The sequence below is a fragment of the Gobio gobio genome (assembly GCF_949357685.1).
Source record: "Gobio gobio genome assembly, chromosome: 19".
In the NCBI taxonomy this organism is placed as follows: domain Eukaryota; kingdom Metazoa; phylum Chordata; class Actinopteri; order Cypriniformes; family Gobionidae; genus Gobio; species Gobio gobio.
In genome coordinates this window covers 27,619,889-27,639,952 of record NC_137112.1, presented here as the reverse complement: position 1 = coordinate 27,639,952, position 20,064 = coordinate 27,619,889, and the positions used below count along the sequence as shown (strand labels likewise).

Here is a 20,064-nt window from a genome sequence, read left to right as displayed (position 1 = left end):
CATTGTTGTATTCATTATATAATTATAACATAATATAATATACTATTATATTATTGTATTAAAAGACGTCTCGCCGTGAACATTGTCCCTTTAAGATGAGATGAGAGTGAAAGAAGGCGGTGCCGTTTCGCACTCAGGGTGGGAAAGATAGGCGGGGCTAACACGAGTTGACTGACAGCTGGGCCCTGGCACGTCCAAAATCGTGACGCCTGAGCGCTCCAAAGCAGCCAATGAGATCCAGAGCTCGGCCGTCAATCATCCTCCATGCACCAATCGGGAAGCAAAATGAGGGAATCTTTTTCACTTCTTATGTATCCAACGTGGGACGAAAGAACGGCTAAAAAGAAAGTAAAGTCCGGGAGGGGGGAAACAAGCGGTGGAAGCGGTCAGAAGTGCGAACTGAATTTGTGAATTATCGGAGTTTTCGGACCGTACAACGAGATCAAGATAAAAGCTTCCCAGTTCCTTTGACCGCGAGCAGGACGGCTGGAGAGAGAGGGAGAGGGAGAGAGAGAAAAAGAGTGTGTGTGAACGAACGCGAGCGAGCCGCAAAGTTCACAACAGTCGGACGGATTTACGGGAACTGTTACGCTTCAAAAGTGGTTTATTATAATCCATCACAGTGATTCAAAATCCTGTATTCGCAGTTCGGAAACTTTATATCAAATCCGCGAAGAAACGAGAGGCTCAAACTTTTTAAAGAGTGCGGTTTTCCCCGAGGAAAAGTTTCTTTAAAGCGCCGATGATCCCAGATTTTCTTTCAACACGCTCGTATGGAGTTAATGGACACGGTCTACCATGTTTTTACTTTTCATAATCATGAATCACTTGGGATCAAACCATTATAAGAACTTTAGAAACACTGTTGACGATTTAAACTCTTCAAACTACATTTGACCCAGCGGATCTTTCTTGCCAAAACAAAGCGCCTGTCTATCTCTCTTCCAGACCCACTTTTCAACCTTTTAAGGACAACTGTATTTAGTTTTGGCTTCTGGACAAGTTTCTTCTATTGCCTCGTCGTGATTCACCTTTGATTTACTTACGTGGTGCAGCAGGGGAGATAAAATTTTACTGGGGACCGTTTTCAAGTCCAGGACTGATGCATTGCCCAAAAACAACGCAGTATAATGTGATATTACCGTTGGGTAAACAAACAACTTAATGAAGGCGAATTACTCGAACTCTGAGAAACTCAATAAGCTCGAGCTGTCCGTTTGTGGATGAGAGAGTTCAGTCGTTAAGCGCTGAGACAACTGGATACAAAATGGCGGCGTGGCTGGGACAGATGGGATCACTTTCATATCATGTGTTTTATTGGCTTTTGACGCTGGAACTGCTAATCAATTATGGCGCACCGTGTCCTCAAAACTGTACGTGTACGCTTGATACGACCGACTGCAGTCGTTTGGACATGACTGATGTCCCTCAAGACTTGCCTAAGAGCACTGTGCATCTGTAAGTACACAAACTGTCCTGTCTGAAAGAAATAACTAGTTAAAATCACATTCTCTTCAAATTAACACGCTTTAAGTTATTTAACACCCGTAATTGAAGTTGTCCAGGAAAGAACCCGACTCAAAAGTCACAGAATAACAAATGACATGCGTTATGTCCTATATATAATGTTACATATTTATTTAAATTACTTTTAAGTGCTAACAGAGGTTTTTATTTTCCATTAAAATCATAAAAATGTAGTAGTTATAAGTATGGTTGTGACCTGCCAGGTTATGACTAGTTACTGTCATAAGTTTGGAAACTCTGACAGACAGTTTTGGGAGGCCTGCTGATATGAGTCAAAGTCATGAAGCAAGGAACATATTCAGCTTTGCATTTGCTTGGAAATAATTATGTGCTTTTGAAGTCACATTTACATATTGTTGGACTAGTGTACTAAGAAAAAAAGCTTATAATAATTCAATATCTCTCCATGGTTGTGCTCCGTAAATTTGTTTCAAAGAGAAAACACGATTCAAATCTATTCTGAAAGGTGTTACCTTCAGTTATACTTTTCATAAACTTTGCTGTTTAGTCATGTGACAATAATGCAGTTTAGTTTTTCTTTTCACATTTCATTTGGTCTAGTTTATAGATTATAACTTAAAATTGAGTTGTTTTCCTCAAAAGTGCCCTATATTAACTAAGATGTTAGATCAGTGGCAGGAGCCATTTTATGGTTATCTGACATAGAATGAACTCGCAGATATATTTAAGATAATTTCTTTAACATTTTTCTACAAACCTATCATCACTTTTAAAAATGTCATTTGCGGTGACAGCCTAGAAAGTCGCTAAGGTTTTATCTGTTTGTATGTCCGAGATCACAATCATATAATTTTCAAAGGGAAAGATTTTACTGCCCCAGTATTATCTTTATCACCTTTACTGCATGTTTCAATGCTACAAAGATACCCGTTTTATCAATTTCACAAAGGCAGCTCCCTTACTTTTTTTGTCAGGTTTAAAAGATGGTTATCATCACACACAAGTTTCAACACGGAAGCATCAACTGATGTCACAAGCTGTCTGTTTAGCATTATATATGATCCGATTTGTTAAATTTTAGTCAGGCCTGGTGCGTTAGATACTTCGTTGGGCCTTATTGGAAATGTATGAAGACGGATACAGCCGCAGATGACTTTATGAAGACGAGAAGGCTACCAAGGGTGGTTGACATAAGCGTTCTTTGTCTGATAGGACCGTGAAACATTCATTACACATGATATCAGGCTTTAGATGGGAATGATTGGGCAGGTAGCTCTGTTGATGTTCTGCCTCAAGGACTGTCTAACCTACTGCTGAGTAATTCGACCTGGTCTGCCTGAGTGCTTTAGTCCGTGGCCCTTGAATATACCATTAAAATGCATAAAGCGATTTTGGTGGGATTCTAATGTGACATATTTCTGATCAAAATTGGTGAGAGAGAGTGGTCTCCATCTGACAGGTGGTTGGAGGGAATAGGCTGCAAAATAGGAATGCTTTTCACAAACTTGTATTAGGCAAGCACATGAAAGACACTTTTTTTCTACAGGAGATAACCTTTTTTTTTTAAATAATCAAAACTTATTGACCACAACAACAGCATTAACCCAAATCAACTGGCTCGTGTTGTTAACCAGTGGCTGCTTTTCTCTCAGAAGCTTGTGGCAGCTGTGGTCTGTCATAAATGCTGATTATTTATCTTCATTAATCCCTACAACTATCTATTCACATGTCACTATTCATGTTCAGAGTTTTGTACGCCTCTCTGACAATTCACAAGCAGTCAAGGCGCTTGTGACATCCAAACCTGTTGCTTGCGTAACTATGCAGCACAAACTCGCCCAAGGAGCATCAAACCATGCTGCAGCGTCTCCAATGAACTAAAAAGGCACGTTCCAGCATCTTAATGTCCCTTTATCGTCTGCTTTCCTGTTGACAGATCCAACAGAAGCTGGATTTTAAAGTTATAGGCCAGAGATATTTTTTTGGTTGTCCATCTGTAATAAATCAATCAAGAGTAGAAAAACCTTTGGTTGGAAAAACCCTGTGGACATAGCCTGAGCATAAAATCAAGCCTTAATACCTTCCAGTTGTCCAAATAGTTTCTCCATACTGCCCATTTTTATTTAATGGTTCCCCCGTGGCTCGCAGAGACCTTGATGGCGAGTAGGAAGCAGCGAGGTGTTGGCATCACCAACTCGCACACGACCCTTTGTGGATTTAAGTTAACTTTGAGATATGGGCCTTAAGACCATTTCAGGAGGACTCCAGTTTTTTATACTAGGAGAAGATCCACCAACATGTTCTTTTTGTCAACACTCTTAATCATTGAAGCATGTTTTATTAGATTGTGCTAGGTTTAACCCTGTGAGAAACCTTTTTTTCTTTGGAAGAAATGAACAAACACTGTAAACGGTCAAAATAATTAATTGGTTTGAGTAGAGCCAACTCAAATTGGAACAAATTAGTTCAAACAAATGAACTTTTGTGAGTATTTAGAACTTACTTTTTCTTTTGAGTTCTCAAAACTGACACCTTGTATGTAATCGGAATAGTTTCATTGTTTTGAGTTTTATGAACTTGTTTCTTTTGGAAAATGCCAAACTTAAGTGTTATATTGTGTTTTTTTTTGTGCACGATTAACATTAAGTGTGAGATTTTTGTAGTGTTGAATGCTTTATGCTAGTTTAGAAGAGTTTCTGTTATGTTTTTTTTTGTGTAGGGTTACCATCATGGTGACGATTGGAGCATGAGCTTAGTTTGAGAACAGATATATGATAAATGTTTTATATTGCTGTCCTAATTCAGCAAGTGCTATGCTAATGCTACCAAAGCATTGTGTAACCAATTAGCTAGTTTAAGCTAGTCAAGTTTCCGCCACTAAAAATTACTTGATATTTTAAGTGAAATGTATGGTTGGCTTACTCAAATATTTCAGTTTCAGGGCAATTAAAATGTTTGATTACAAAATAAAAATCTGCAAGTTCTGCTTACTTAAACTTAATTTCTTAACCTAAAAAAAATTAAGGCAACTTATTTTAGGTTTACAGTGAAGTTAGTTTGAGTTTTAGCAAAAATACATTGTAAACACTTGATACAGTTTTACCATAAACTATGAAATCATATGCCATCCAATGCCAAAATAGCCACAGAAGCTGGCATGGTGTTAATAACAAACAAACATGGGCCTTGAGACCCCGATAAAGGCTGATGGAGTTACACAAGGTGAGGCTTAAAGCGACAGTTCACCCAAAAGGAAAATTCTGTCATCGTTTACTCTACCTGTTGTTCCAAACCAGTCATTCTTTCTTTCGCAAAACACGTATTTTGAAGAATGTTGGTAAGCAAACAGTTTTAGTGACTATTGATTTCCAAAGTATGGATGGGAAAGAAAAAAAAACAGACACATTTCTCAAGTTTTCTTCTTTTATGTCCCACAGAAGAAAGTATGTCCTATAGGTTTAAAACAACATGAGTGTGAGTAAATGATGAGTTAACATTTTTGGATGAACTATCCCTTTAACCTGAGAGTGGAGGAGACGGTTGAATTAACTGATGAATGTTATGAGTAATATTATTGGCTTAGCCATTGCATGACAGAGTCCTCCAAACTCTCCATCTGCAAATTTGAAAAAGTCGTCTGAATTCCTTGTGAATTATTCTCCATTAAAAATGTTTCCTGCATCTGATCCCATCTGAAGTAAAGAAATGACCCAAAATTAAGCCATTTTGCACTGACCCATTCAGGATAAATGAGATGCATTTCTGATGAAATAGCTTTTTGATTTTGTCTGTTTATTTAGTGTGCTGTGAAGACCGACCGAGGTGATGGAAACAGTTTGGCTCGATATAGTCTTATTTCTCAAAGTAAACTACAACGACCCTTTGGTGGCCCTACTGATTGTTTTGAAAGCGGAGGGGGTGGTGGTTGGTTTGTGTGTGCAACCTGGCTTGCCACATGTGTGAGTGTAGTTTGGTCCCCTCTTCAGGGTTGGTAAACAGCCCGCCAGATTTTTCTCACCTCCCTGAAGGGGGATTGATGTGTTGTTTTTATGCATTGGTCTTTTCTTTACGGTCCCTGTCACCTGTTGTGGAGCCGCTGTGTAAACCTGTATGTTAAGGGTGCGGTGCGTCTTTGGCCAAGCTACAAGAGTTAGTTCAATGTCACGCTCCATTGCTTTCCATTGACGAAACTTCTAGATCTTGATCTGCTTCTCCGACCATTGTTTATTCTTTCAACGTGTGGAAACCAGTCAGCAGTATGTCATCAGCAGTCGAACTCGTTTTGATGCTTGTTCATTTCGTTATCTGAGCAGTATGCTTTATTAATCCCGTTGCTGTAGACTTGGGCTGCATTCAAAAACAGCAACTCGCATTCTAGATTTTTGACAGCATAACACAAAACACATGGAAAAAGCTGAGCTGGTTTGCTCCAGGTGTGTGCCTGGAGTGGAGTTTGCTTGCGTTATCGGATTGTGGGTTAAAGGAGTGCCTTGCCGTGTTTAGCTTGGCCTGCATGGCACAGAGGTTAACGGCACCTTCCGTTAGCACCGCTCATGAGGAGTTTCCATGAATTTTTATCCGTTGATTTATGCCCTGGCCTCTTTTTACCGTGCTTAAAACATGAAGCTAGCCATTGAACGGTGAACCGACAGAGCGAATATCTTCTAAAACACTGCATAACTTCAAATTGGACTAGTTTAGATGAAGACGAGTGTTATGTCTCGGTTAGGGGAATGGCAGCCACACTAGAACCAGAATCGAAATTCCAACAGGATCAAACAAATATTCCAGATTCTCTTTCTGTTGAGACACATTTGAGCACCTCCTTCTCTCCCCTCCTTTGTTTAAGTGTCTACGAAGTGATGGATGACTCATCAGTGAATTCTGTACATCTGGTAAGAGTTTGGAGATCTGGAAAAGACATAAAAAAAAAGAGTGAAAGAAAGGGGAGGGGTGAGAGAATTGGAGAGAAACAGACCTTATAGAGCACCCCCTGCACATTTGGTCTGGAGACTAAAATCACCATTTAACATTCTGTGGAACCGTTACTGACAAACTACCCCTCTAACCCCTTACAACATATACTTTGCAGACGTTTAATGACATTATACCTTAGGGTGCAGGCATATAGGTAGATATGTTTAGTCTGTCGATCCAGGATTTGGCAATTTTTTATTATTGGAGTATTTTTTTTCACCTGTCCAATGTTTAACTTCTTTGTTGCTGTCTTGCAGTAATAATAATGATGATAGGATATAATTATGTACCTGATTGTCCAAAACCAGATCAGTCAATATCAGTGTTATTTTAGTTTCACTGGGATTAGATTAGATTTAAAATGTGTCATATTAGTTAGTTAAGTAAATATTATTTCTCTTTCTGTGTTTAAATGTTCCCGTACGTATGCAAGTTTGACCTTGCTGATCATAAAATTAAATTTGATATATGCTATATACTGTACATGATGAATATACTGCTGATGTTGACCACTCATGTTTCCGTTGAGCTAGTAGTGCAATCACTCCAGCGTTTTCCTTTCTGTTAAGATAATAAACCATACGCAGGGTAAATCTGTAATCTAACGATCACTTGTTCTGTTCACTTTGAAGTTTTCTGGAACAATATGTCACGAGCTGGCCTGTAAGTATGCAGGACATATTTACACTCCCTGTCTAAACTCTGGGTTTTCATTAAACGATAGAAAAATTATCAATTGAAACAAATGCGTACATAATCAAGTGCCTCCATCTGTAGATCTGGTTTTGGACCCTTACTGGCTCCCAGGCCCAATTTCTGTCATATGTTTTTAAAATGCGTCTTGGATTCAAGCTTCGAGTTACTTGGTTTTCTTTTGTTTGTTGCCTTTTTTCCCCTCATATTTAATTTCTCTCTCTCTCCCACCGTGTAGCGTTCACTTCCTGATGATCTTTATCTCATGATCTTCACTCTAGATTTGATACTCTCGCTCCCTTTTCTGTGCTTTGTTTGGCTTTGGACTGTCGGGAAAAGCTCCTGGCTTCGCTATCAGTGGTGTTGCTCGGCTGTAAACGGTCTTTATGGCAGGAAAAAGAGAGAGAGGAGCACAAGCTGTGCGGCTTTAGAGAAGCAAGTGTCTGTCCGTCTGGTCTCTCGCGCTCCCCTTCGCCCAGTGCTGTGACAGAAGAGTTATTCTTTGACTAGTTTATGGCCCTTTAAAACTGGGTGCATTAAAGACGCTTCTGTCTTCCAGCTGCATCATAAAGCTCCATCATTGACATCATTTCACACTTCCAAAGACCGAAGTTCACACTCTGCTTATCAGTGATAAAGATAGACCGATAGATAAAGGTCGTCTCTCTTGCGTTCTACTCATGATATGGTCCTTTGAGGGGAAAAAAAGTTTTTATTTTTACTGTAACTATAACATTGATATTATTTTCTATATCTGAACCAGCAGATCAGAGCTTGGCTTGGTTTCAACATATGAACAGGTTCTTGTTGTTTACACTCTAGCAGTGACCAAATAATGTCATCAAGTGACCAAAAAAAGAACATAATATTCTGGCCTGAAATCAAAACTGCACAATTCAGTATGTTATTGGCAATGCGTTTATACTAGTTGTTGTTTTTTTTTTTCTTTGGTCATTTCCTAAATGACTTTGACCTTTGTTAGGTGTGAATGTTCCCTTACCCTGGCTTCCTGGCATAGGAAGCTGTTGGCTGTTCTCCTTCAGGTTTAATGGAAAAGAGAAAAAATAGACATCAATGCCTGTTAGTTGAAGTCGAATTTACTAGCTTGTACTAGCACGGTTAGGTTGGAAGTCATTATTGTCTGCATGACTATAAAATGGTTGGTATAAATAGCAGGTATAAGTGTGTAAGATCTCTGTTCTGAATCTGAACTATAAGTTTCTGAACTGATCTGAGAACAGTTTGAGGATGATTGAATAATTCCTGAAGATAACATTCTTAATTTATAGAGATAGATAGATGGCATAAAAGCAGATAAGCATGCGCTCACCTTCAACTTCACTAACTAGTTTCTTAGTGATTCAAGAGTGTTTCTGGTTTCTTTTTAAAGGTCTAGTTGGCCAGCTGGACTCTCTGAGGAAGAGGAGACGTGTTTGTTTAGTTCAGAGCAAAGTGCAATGTGTTTGTTCATAGTTTGAATCATAATAGACATTAAAGCAAATGGGTTAAGACTATACATATTTAAGATATTTACACATACAGTCATGATTAATTAGTTGATTTGCATATACTTTGATTCTTCATTCATTTCTTAGGTTTTCTGGCCTTTCTGACAGTCTGATAATATAGGGGTAATCCCAAATAGACAATAGTTGTATATAATAATTAGAAATATAATGATAGAAAAATATGAAAAGATAGTTCTATATAATGTAATCTGATAGCGTTGTGCCGTCGATATCATCGTATCCTCTTCAATAGTTAAACTAAAAACTTAGCAGGGATTGCTCTGTAAATTAAATTGAGAATATAACTAATGCATATATGCTTTTTTAAATACTGTAGTCTATGCCAGATATATATAGCCTACATTTTGAAATAATTTGAGGCTGAAACATCCATTTTATAAGCATGCATATTTATTTTCGCACTTCCGTCAGTGAAACAACACACTACAGCCTATAAAACATTTAAACGATTATCAGTAAATTGTGGAAACCTAAAGAATATAAGAAAATTAAATATTAGTTAAAAAAATATTTGTTTCATACTATTTCCCGCAAAGATGCGTCATATACCGCTCTGCGCTTTGACATGAATGTGGGACACGAGCTGGATAGACACAGACATCGAATATCTTCGTCTTTATGTTTTCTCCTGATGTTGCAAAGCAACACTTTTTATCGAATTTTACCTTCCACTGGGTCAAGACATTTAGGCAATGTTTGTTTATTCACTGCCAGAGAAAACTAAAATCACCGGTTTGTGTGTGTGAAATGCGCTATTCAAATAAACTTGACGCACCTTACCAAGTTTAATAACAAGAACAAACTGTGTTAAACTACTGTTAACTGCTAATTTATTTCCTTTGTAGGCTAAACAAAACTTTGTGCTTCACTCCTGTGGTAATATTCACGTGAAACAGCATTCACATACAAAACACTGGGTTAGTAAAATAACAAAATTATATTTTTTAAGTAGAAAATAGTATTTATGTAACGAGATATATTAAAATAAGAAGAGCACAACTCTTCTTAAGTGGAATGAAGCTACTGTTTTCCCTCATGTGCAACCTAGCGCGGATGAGTCATTATTTGGGTTAGTAAAATAATGAAATGATTGAAGGATTTAAGTAGAAAGTAATATTTATGTAAAGAGATATAGTAAATGGCCTACCTACAACCACCCATCCCCACCAGCGACGATATCATCGACCATCGCAATGTTTTATTGTACACATCGTCAGCTGTGAATTTAGGGGACATCGCCCAACCCTAATAGCTGAATTCAAATAGATTTATCATTTTATTTGTCAGTAACATTGTCTTCCATGATGTCATACGCATACTTCTGTTAAAAAATCTGAAAATTTGGTTTAGGGTTTCATTTCCTTTAATGGTCATTTTCAATATTTCATTGTAGTCTAATATTTCTATATGAATGTAAGCTTTTTTTCATTCATTTTAAGAAGTAGTTGTCTTCTCTTTTTGCTATAAGCTGAAATATCCAAACCTAGAAAGATAAATCATTTAAGACCCCATGATACAACTTGATGTTTTGTCCATCTTAAAATAGTAGTTATTTAAACAAGAAGTTGAGGTGAGATATCGAAGGGTTCATTCTTTTTTTACTTTCATGGTTTTCACAAAATAATATTAAGCAGCACAACTGTTTTCACATTGATAATACTAAGAAATGTTTCTTGAGTGCCAAATCAGCATATTAGAATGATTTATGAAGGATCATGTGAAAATTCAACTTTGCCATCCCAGAAATAAATTACATTTATTGAAAAATATAGTAATATTACTGCTTTTACTGTATTTTTCATCAAATAAATGCAGCCTTGGTGAGCATAACAATCTTTCAAAAACATTAAGACATTTTTACTAAGCATAAACAGTGTAGACATGGACCAAAAAGCCACAAAACTCAAATTTTGGACTTCAGAAGCCACAAAAGTCTTACATTTAAATCAACCCTCACTGGAAAACTGGAGCGTTAGTTATGTCTGCAGTGCTGTACGGTTACAACAGCCATGTGATTTATGCCCCATAGGTCAGCCTGAAGGTGTGAAAGTTAGTGTTATCTGATAAGATAAAGAGGCTTGAACAAAGTGGAGTGACTGAGAATTAAACACTCTGATTATATAATGACTCCCGTTTCCTTTTTGGCTGGTTAGGAATAGGTCAGTTCTTCAAACATGAAGTCCCCATGATCTAGTCTAATGAGCAGTTTGTCTTGATTGGTTGTATAGCAGTAAAACATTTAAATTACTCTAATACTTACCGCCTCTTTATTAGCCTCACCCACTAATGATTGACAGAGCTTTTGACACATTATCTCTTAGCTCAGATAATTGTGGAGTTGTTTAACCTTATATTTGGTCAGCCCTTACAATTCTGTAGTGGAAACTACTATGAACATCACATCAGTCAGTAATCGGCGGGTAAAAGACGAGATTGTTGGTTTCATTACGCTCACTTTCAGCAATTTGCAGGTTGGAAACGGCTAAAGCAGAATAGCAACTGCCGTTCTACACGGCGTACATGATTTTTTTTTGGCAGTATTTGTGCCCCCTGGCGAGGCTCTTTTAAGAAACCCTACAATTTTTCACTTTGCTTCGGTATAATTAGGTAATTGCCTCATGGTACAGGACTGCAATTTTGCTGTGTTCACCCCTGTCAGACGATTGCCTTCAGGGCAGCTCACCCTGTGTTATTATCTCCACACAAACACACACATGAGCCGAACCACAGAGGCATTGTGACTGTTTTTCCTGTTCAGACCAAATGAAGTACTAGAGTAAATTGCTTCGCCCCCGCAACTTTACTGCTTGAATATGCACAGATTGAGCTACTTAAAGGGATTATTAAATTATGATGTCTGCATCATTCAAACATTTTTCCCTTTTGCTTATTCCTTTTTCGGTACACAATGCTAAATTGAGAAGGTAAACAACCATCCTAAATTATAACTATAGTCCATGTCTGTTCTATCTCAAGTTTGTGTACGTACAGCAGCTCTTGGTGAGAAACACATTAGGTGGAATTCCGCTTTTTTACAACCAGCTAGCTCCACAAAGCCTCACTCAGCAGATGGAAAAACAATCATTCAATTGTTTCTTTACAAGCACAGATGAGCTGCCGATTAAAACGGCTGACTCTACTAAGTGGAACTAGGTGGGTGTGTCATTGAATCTGTTAGTCAGGGAGTTGAAGATGATCCGAAAGTCAATAATTTGTGTTTGCAGGAACAAACAGCTTTCTAAACGGATTTTACAGGTGGACACTTCTTATTACACTTTCTGAACTTCCAAAGCCCACACACTAATTGTTGCCCCATAGACTTCCATTGTAAGTGCGTAACTGTCTATTTAACCAGGACAATCCCTTAAAAAAAATATTGTGCAATATTTAACCGACAATATTCATTTACAAAATATATGATATATTTTAAAGGAATGAACTAGCTTAAATGTAAGTATTTCACCTGGAATATACTTGTAAAATATATATTGAGGAGTATATTAGTATTTAACAATTTGGGGTCAGTATGATAAAAAAAAAATGCATTAAATAGATGACAAGTTACAGTAAATACATTTATAATTTTACAAAATATTTCTATTAAAATATACATGCTGTTCTTTTGAGGAACCATGAAATAAATATCACAAAAATATTGAGCAGCACAACTGTTTTCAACATGAATAATATATGTTTCTTGAGCACCAAATCAGCATATTATTAGAATGACTTCTGAAGGATCATGTGACACTGAAGACTGGAGTAATGATGCTAAGAACTCAACTTTGCCATCAAAAAAAGAAAGTTTTTAAATAAATAATAATATTTCACAAAATAATACTGAATACTAAAATGAATGCAGCCTTGGCTAGCATAAGAGACTTCTTTCAAAAACAACATTAAAGCTGCAGTAACTTTTTGCGCTCTAGCGGTTAATAAACAGAACTGCATGCGTCTTGCGGAAGAACATTGCAGCCGGAGCTACTTCTCTCTGTTTATGTCTATGGCGAGTCACGCAGGGACTGTGCTCCTCCGCAGCGGTTCCTACCAGTCTGGCCTGAAATAGTCCCAATATAAACATTTATTATAAGTGTACCATAATGATTCAGGGTAAGACAAAAACACGGTTTGGAAAATGGATTCATGTTGTACATTCTCATTATATAATTTGTGTTAATCTTGAACACAAAAAAAGTTACGGACAGCAGCTTTAAGTTGTGTGAATCAAGACACGTTGAGCCTTGGTGTTTGTTTGGGAAATTCCTGTTCGAATTCATCTCACCAGCATCATTTCCTAATACCATTCCTGCTTTCTTTGCTCATAACTTTCTCTAAAAGTAAATATAAATTCAGTCAATGGGTCGCTTTTTAAACCAATTACTCCCAACTATAAACAATGCGGAGTGGTGCAGCCCATCCGAAAGGAAAATCTGAGCAGGCAGTAGCCGAGGAGCAAAGGAAGAAACCACAGAGCTGACAGGAGCTTTATAGATCACAGCGCCATCAATCTCTGACATTTCAGCAGGGAGAGCAGGAGGTCAGCGCTCTGCCAAGCCCAATCTGAAGCCCTTGGATGAGTGCTCGCCTGAACAGCGGTGAAATGAAGATGACGTCCTGCTAAAGGAGGCTGTTGATGTTTCTGATTTATGGGCCATAAGTGTCGATATGACACGTTTCAGTGATGAACCGGACTGATAGACTGTTCAGTGTGTTGTTGAAAGCTGCTGCTGGCAAAGTAGATATAGTGAGGCGAGAGATTTAGGGCGCTTGAATGGGTCTGCTCGGGAGAGAAATGCGATCGTTTTCACGTCACCGCTTTTTACTGAAGGAGTAAAGTCTGTAGACCGTTGTGAGTGCCTGACTAAAGTGTTTTAATAAATTTCTCTCTCTCTCTCTCTCTCTTCCCCTCCCTCTCTTTGTTCACTCAGAAATCTGAGCCACAACAAGCTGACAGCAGTCGATATGGACATCCTCTCCAATCTGCCCAACCTGAGAGAAGTGTGAGTAGACCGGTCCCATGTCCCCGTCATGTCCCTGTCCAAACCTCCTGTAGATCTGCCCGACGTCAGCTGTAAATCTGTCCCTGCTTAATGAAATCAATTGGCGTTCTAGCAACTTTTCCAGGGTGTTGTCGGCCTTCACAAACTTTATGGCCTATGTGTGTTTTCAGGACAGTGATGTCTTTTTAAATAGATCTTAATTTGAGTTCATTCAATTCACATATTCAAGCATATGATTTATAAGACAATTCTTTGTTTCCGAGTAGAAGAGCTGGTTCATTTTACGTGTACCACTTCTGTTCCTGGCTGGAAAACATTCCCACAGCTAAAGCCCCACAGAGAGAGGCAATTGAATGAAGTACATTAAATGGTGCAATAATGTTAATTACAGCCATTTAGCCACAATCGGTCATAAATCATTTTAAAGCTGTCAGTGCTATTGGATATTTAAGTACTTTTGCTGGTGGCTATTGTCCTGAAAGTGGCAGAGATTGGGAATAAAGAGGTTTGCTATTATAAGCGCCTTCCATCATCACCCGACACCAGCCACTAACCTGCGCTGTAAATATTTAATACATCGAGGGACTGTGTCTGGCCCTTAGCCAGACGGGCCTACTTTCTCTCAATGTGTGGATGGTCAGTGTGTGTGTTAATTCTTTGCTTTAATACTGTAATAATAATGCGAAACACATTAAAACATTTTCAAATATATTTTAAATATATATTATATAGTATCCCGTTACCATGGTAAAATATTATATTATATAATATATCACAAAATACATGAAATGCATGTTCAAAATGTTAGATCTATGAGGTATATTACAAGAAATGTTATTCAAAATGTTGTAAATGTATTATATTAAGCCATGTTTAACCTGGATTTTGTGCTTTTGATTGACAGGAGGCTTGACCACAATGAGCTGACATCCATCCCTTCAATTGGAGACGCAGCAGCGACAGTCGTTACGCTGTTCTTGTAAGTAAACATCTATGATGACGCCTGCTGCTTAGTTGGCACTTTCTATACATGACACAAATTATTGTTTGCATGGCGTGAGCAGTCATATTTTCCTTTAGGGATTTTTGTCTTTTAGCAAATCAGGCTTCAAGGAAATCCTTTCCACTTGTTACTTGTTGAATATTTTTGTAGTTCGGATTGTGCAAGCCTAAAAATTCCCACCTCTGTATGGTGTTTAGTGTTGCTGGCTGTGCTAGTGAAACTCAGAATGGTGGGACTGCCTTTACTAGCATTACCCTGGAGAATCACTACCTTATTTGGGGTGATCATGTGTATCTGTGTTTGTTTCTTGGTGGTTAAGCCCATTCCTTCCTCAGAATCCAGGTACGCATTTATGGTTTGTGAATATGAGTTTTCAGAGTATTATAGTAACACGGATAGTTTTGCACAAGATGAAAATATTAGTGATGAATGTCAGGTTTATACTTAAACTAATATCAAAGGTGAAGTGTGTAATTTCAGTGCCATAAAGTGTCAACGAACAGCAATGCAGAATAACTAGGGTTGGGTATCGGTTGGTTTTTTTTACGATACCGGTGCCAAACCGATGCTTTTAAAATGATACCAGTGCCTAAATGGTGCCACAAAACGAGGCGGATGACATTAAAGAATGGCTTTTTATTGAAAAAATATATATAAAAAAATTATTTTAATTAAACAATTTATTAAAAGTTTAAAGTATATTTAAATATATAAATATAAATAATTACAAAACACAATTTACGTAACAAATTCACAGTAAAACCTAAGCCACCTAACCCAACTACAATAGGCCTAATTTAACACTAAATAACACTACAGTACTAATAACAGCAAAGTAGTCTGTATTCTTGGTATGCTACAAACCAACTTCAAGGTTCAGCATTATTTTGCAGAAATATGACCATATTCTCTGGCGAAATATTTTAGAATGCATTGCCTTATTGTTTCCATGGCGACGCGTCATGCTTCTCACATGACACAGCAGCCGCAATAGTGCTGTATGACAGCTCAGCTGTATCGGGTTTATTTCATTTTTTTTTCTTTTTTATTCAGAATATTCACAAACTTGTTAACTATGTCACAAACTATCTGATATTCTGATTTTCAAATAAGTTGATCTATAATGCGCGATGGGCGCCGCCATGAGAATCGGATCTGTTGGATTTACAACAGCTATCAACGTCTCACGAAATACATGAAAGTAAGTGACCGCTGAAGAATAGAGTAAACTATATAATGTGTATCTGATATGAATAAAACACGTAGTCAAATTATAACCATCTGAAAGGATTGTTATTGTTGCTTCCATAGACATCAGTGTGTTTTTTTTGCTAGTACTTATGAGCATTTAAATGTCTGAAAGCTAAAATAAACATTATGTGGTTGAAAACACTGAATAGTTGTGATATGTGACGAGCCCTGAGCGTCTCTGGCTCGGCGCCAGTCAAAGCGCGAAAGCACGTTTGAATTTAAGATTCGTTCCGGTTACATAACGGTTATATTGTCACCGAGTTTCGGTGACAATATAAAGAATCAAAATTTCCGAAAAGTATCTTTACACACTTAAATAAAGCTTGGTTTTATTAGACTTAAGTCATGTTCAGTCTGTATATCCATGTTACAGAGCACCAGTTTGCCTGTATCTCCTTCACACCGACTGATATCCCAGCAGAAATCTGTCTTCTGCACGGATCATGTTCCCATCTGTAATATATCTCTCCACTACCAAATGTGTCGTTCATTTGAGCGGTAAAGCGATCAGTGTCTTTATAGCGGGCAGTTGTGCTGTCATGGTGTGACCTCATTGATTTGCAGTTAATCACCATCTCCCAGAAATGATGAAAAACCTGATGACTGCTCAGTTCACTTCACAGGATTCGAACATTTGATATTACGCAGCCGAGCAGTGCTTGGAGGATATTGGGAAAGGTTGGAATGAGGGGTGATGATCAGGGAATGTAGGTCCAAATGAAAGGGTGCTTCTTTTTTTGGCCTTGGTTCGAGGCCTGTTGCTATAGAGGGCCGCTGCATATCGGGAAGGGCTCGTCTTTTTTGAGCCGCACAGCTGAATGCAGTAGAACGCCCAGCTGTAGCTGTCAATCAAACGGGTTACTGTAAAAAAAAGGGGGGAGGGGTCAGTCGGAAAGGGGGCGAGATCGGATGGTTACTGATACAGACGGATGAACAGAAAGAGAGAGAGTTCTCGATTTCCACCTGTGAGGAACACCTGACCCTGCTCCTGCTCGTGGCTCTTGTTCGGAACTCCGCTCGCAGAATTCCTTCCCTCTGAGTTCACCAGCTGGAATGCTGTCGGACAGCAGCCCCCTGTGATACGGCCACAGAGCCAGCACTAAAATACTGCTTCGTCTGTCACCAACACCAAACTCCTCAATGCCCCGTTTCATCTGAACTGAGTACACCATTTAAACAGTAGCTCTCTCTTTCCCTCTCTCTCTAGTGAAGTGTTTAAACAGCAGAGTCGGCATTCTACTGATTTTAATCTTTTCCTTTGACTGCTGACATTCGTATTCAAACAGTTTGATGTGGGACATCCGGTCTCACTTTTTACTGCCACAGCAATGCATGCCATATAATACAAATGCACATTGAAATATAACGGCTTTGTGATTTGTCAGCTGTTAGGGAGTGTTTGACAGATGTTACTCTAGCTAGTTGTGTGAGGTGTATGGTAGGGCATTTGGGGGTTGGGGTATCTGGAGCTCACATGTATTTGTCAAACCGTTCGATTGTTAAATGTATCTTGGTATTATATCTCGGTATTTTCCATCTGTTCAAAGATTTTTCACTATGGCATATTTAAAGAAACCAGTATTTCATTAAAATAGCCACTGCTACTTATTAGACTTTCCCCCGGTTTCACAGACAAGGCTTAAGCCTAGTCCAAGATTAAAATACATGTTTGAGCTGTTTTAACTGAATGTAACTTGCACTGACTTATCTTAAAATATGTCAGTGCCATTGTTTTGTCTCAAGATGCACACCAGTAATGTTGTTTTTTCCTAAGGCAAATTTATAAAAGCTACTTAAATGTCCTAATTGAGCTGAGGTCTGTATGTGAAACCAGGCCTTAGAGTTAAAAATGTATGTAAGAATTTATATATTTATATCGTTTTAGGAAACGTAATAGCCAAATAAAAATCACAATAAAATGACTGATATGTTAACAATGTTGGTTTTGTTGCCAAAAATAATATTCTTAAATATTAAATTGCCAAAAAGTTCCATATCACAAAGTTCTAGTGTGTGTCGATGTTCAAACGCCCATGTGTTCTTTTCTATTGGCTTGGACAGACCTGTTAATATTGCTACTTTACCAATTACCAATTGTTTGGCTTCCCTGACTAATGTTAGGGTTATGCAAGCCTACATGTTTTTTTTGTTGCGCATTTTAAATTTTGACAAACTGGTGGATTGTTTGAAGAACTTTTCATTTAGACTCATTTCTTAGGTAATTGTTGAAATTGATTGTTGAACAATGAAGATTTGTTGCTGGCTATAGCAGTTGAACTTGTAAGGGTATGGAATTATACTCTTGAAATAAAATAAATATTAAAGGGATAGTTAATCTATAAATTCAAATTCTGCCATCATTTACTCCCCTTCATGTTGTTCCAAACCGGTATAACTTTAAAAAATTGAGAGAAATAAATTCATACAGCAAGTCAATTGTAGTCAATTGTAACCAAAGCTATTTGGTAACCAACCTTGTTCAAAATATCTAATGTTGTGTTCTGCTGGAGAAAATGCGTCACAGATTTGGAATGACATGATGGGTGATTTGGGTGAATTATCTCTTTAAAACAAAAAATGTAGACTAGTTGCTTGTTAGACTATCTAGTTTACTCCATTCCGATCCATCCCTACCTGAAATGATCTTTGAGGGCTCAGAACACCCTTTCACAAACCTTCCCACATCATTTCCTCTCCTTACTTTTGGAGTTCATCAAGCAGATAAGCCAATCAATGCTGCCTAAAGCAGCTAACCTGCTAATCCTCTGTGCGGCGCTGCTTTGGTTGGATTAACTGGCTAAGACATTCAGCTCCCACACTCTCCCGCTCTCCTCAACAACTGATTCCGACACTGATCCAGACATTGGTTTGGAACCCAGCTATAGTATTTCACTTTAACCCAAACAAGTGTAAGAAAAACAACTAAACCACAAGCAAAGTCTTTGTAAACCATTTGTAAAGTATCGTTTTGGCTCGCGTCGGTTTTAGGATCTGCTGCCTGTAACCCAGATGTGGTCATCCCAGCTGTACCACTTTAAAACGTTCTGTGGGTTCAGGCCTGGGATGGCCAGCGCATGAGAATGGACCGTTTCTCTCGTTAACGTCAGCATGTTTTTTTTTGCCCGGAGAAGGTCACCAGCTGCTGACCTGCTACTCAGTGGAGTCTCAGTGCTCTGTTAGTCACAGGAACATCCTGTAGGGCGGTAAGCACAGCACTCGTCCTTATCCATACCCTCTGTCTGTTTATTCAGGTGGGACAGTGGGGGTACTCCCCTCCTTTTCTCTTTCCTTCCGTCGTTCTCGCTCGCTCTTTCTTCTGTCCTTCCATTCCTCTTTCTCCCCCCCCCCCCCCCTCTTCTCACAATTCCCACCCAGAATTCCAGTTAAACGGTCAAGCCAGGGAGCATCTGCGTGTCGGCCGGGTCCCGTCTTCACTGGGAAAGGCCTTGCTGGTCTATCAGGCTCCCACAGAACACCTGCCAGCAGACAACCAGAGCAGAAATCCCCTCTTGGTCTCAGCGGACCATGTGTTTGTTGTGAGATTTACTTAGAATTGAGAATCGGAATAAGGAGGCTTTGTTGTTCCAGCACGGACGGACTCGTCTTCGCTGTATGGGCCTGTCTGCCTGGTCTTTGTAGGGTTTCCTGCTAGCATTGATCTTTGAGCGCGACTAGCCAACCTCAGTGGGGGATGTTTCAGGTACGAGCTCTCATTTTCGGTATGGAGAATATTAGAATTGGAGGTTCAGTTGGCCCACTGTATCCTTGCAAATAAAATGGCGGTACCATGATATATGGTAAATAAATGGTACCAGAAAGTAATACCAGGGTACATTGATATGCATAATTGTTTTGTATGAACCATATTCATATCCCATGGTATTTACCCCAAGCTTTCATCTTATGCAACGTCATTTCCCTGAGCCCACTCTCTTTACGTTTTTAGTAGCAAGTTTAATAGAGGGAGATTTTTCTTTAGTACTGTCCCATCCTCCAGTACAGGGATGGCTTACTCTGAAACTACCCCAAAACAAATTCCAGATGTGGAGAGCTTGACCTCGCCATTCCTTCCGCGGCCGGCAAAAACAAGTGTGATGCTTAAGTCAGCTGCTTTCTCATGCCT

The 20,064-nt window shown here is 38.7% G+C and overlaps 1 protein-coding gene across 1 annotated transcript in view; it reads left to right on the top strand.

Moving 5' to 3' along the window:
- Positions 1-313: 313 nt before the first annotated feature.
- lrig1 (leucine-rich repeats and immunoglobulin-like domains 1) overlaps positions 314-20,064 on the top strand; it is a 40,756-nt gene continuing 21,005 nt past the window's right edge. The window contains exons 1-3 of the mRNA XM_079843999.1: positions 314-1,458; positions 13,616-13,687; positions 14,592-14,666. Of these exons, the coding sequence (XP_079700125.1) occupies positions 1,268-1,458; positions 13,616-13,687; positions 14,592-14,666 (338 nt within the window). The 5' untranslated portion in view covers positions 314-1,267. The remainder of the gene's footprint in view (positions 1,459-13,615; positions 13,688-14,591; positions 14,667-20,064) is intronic.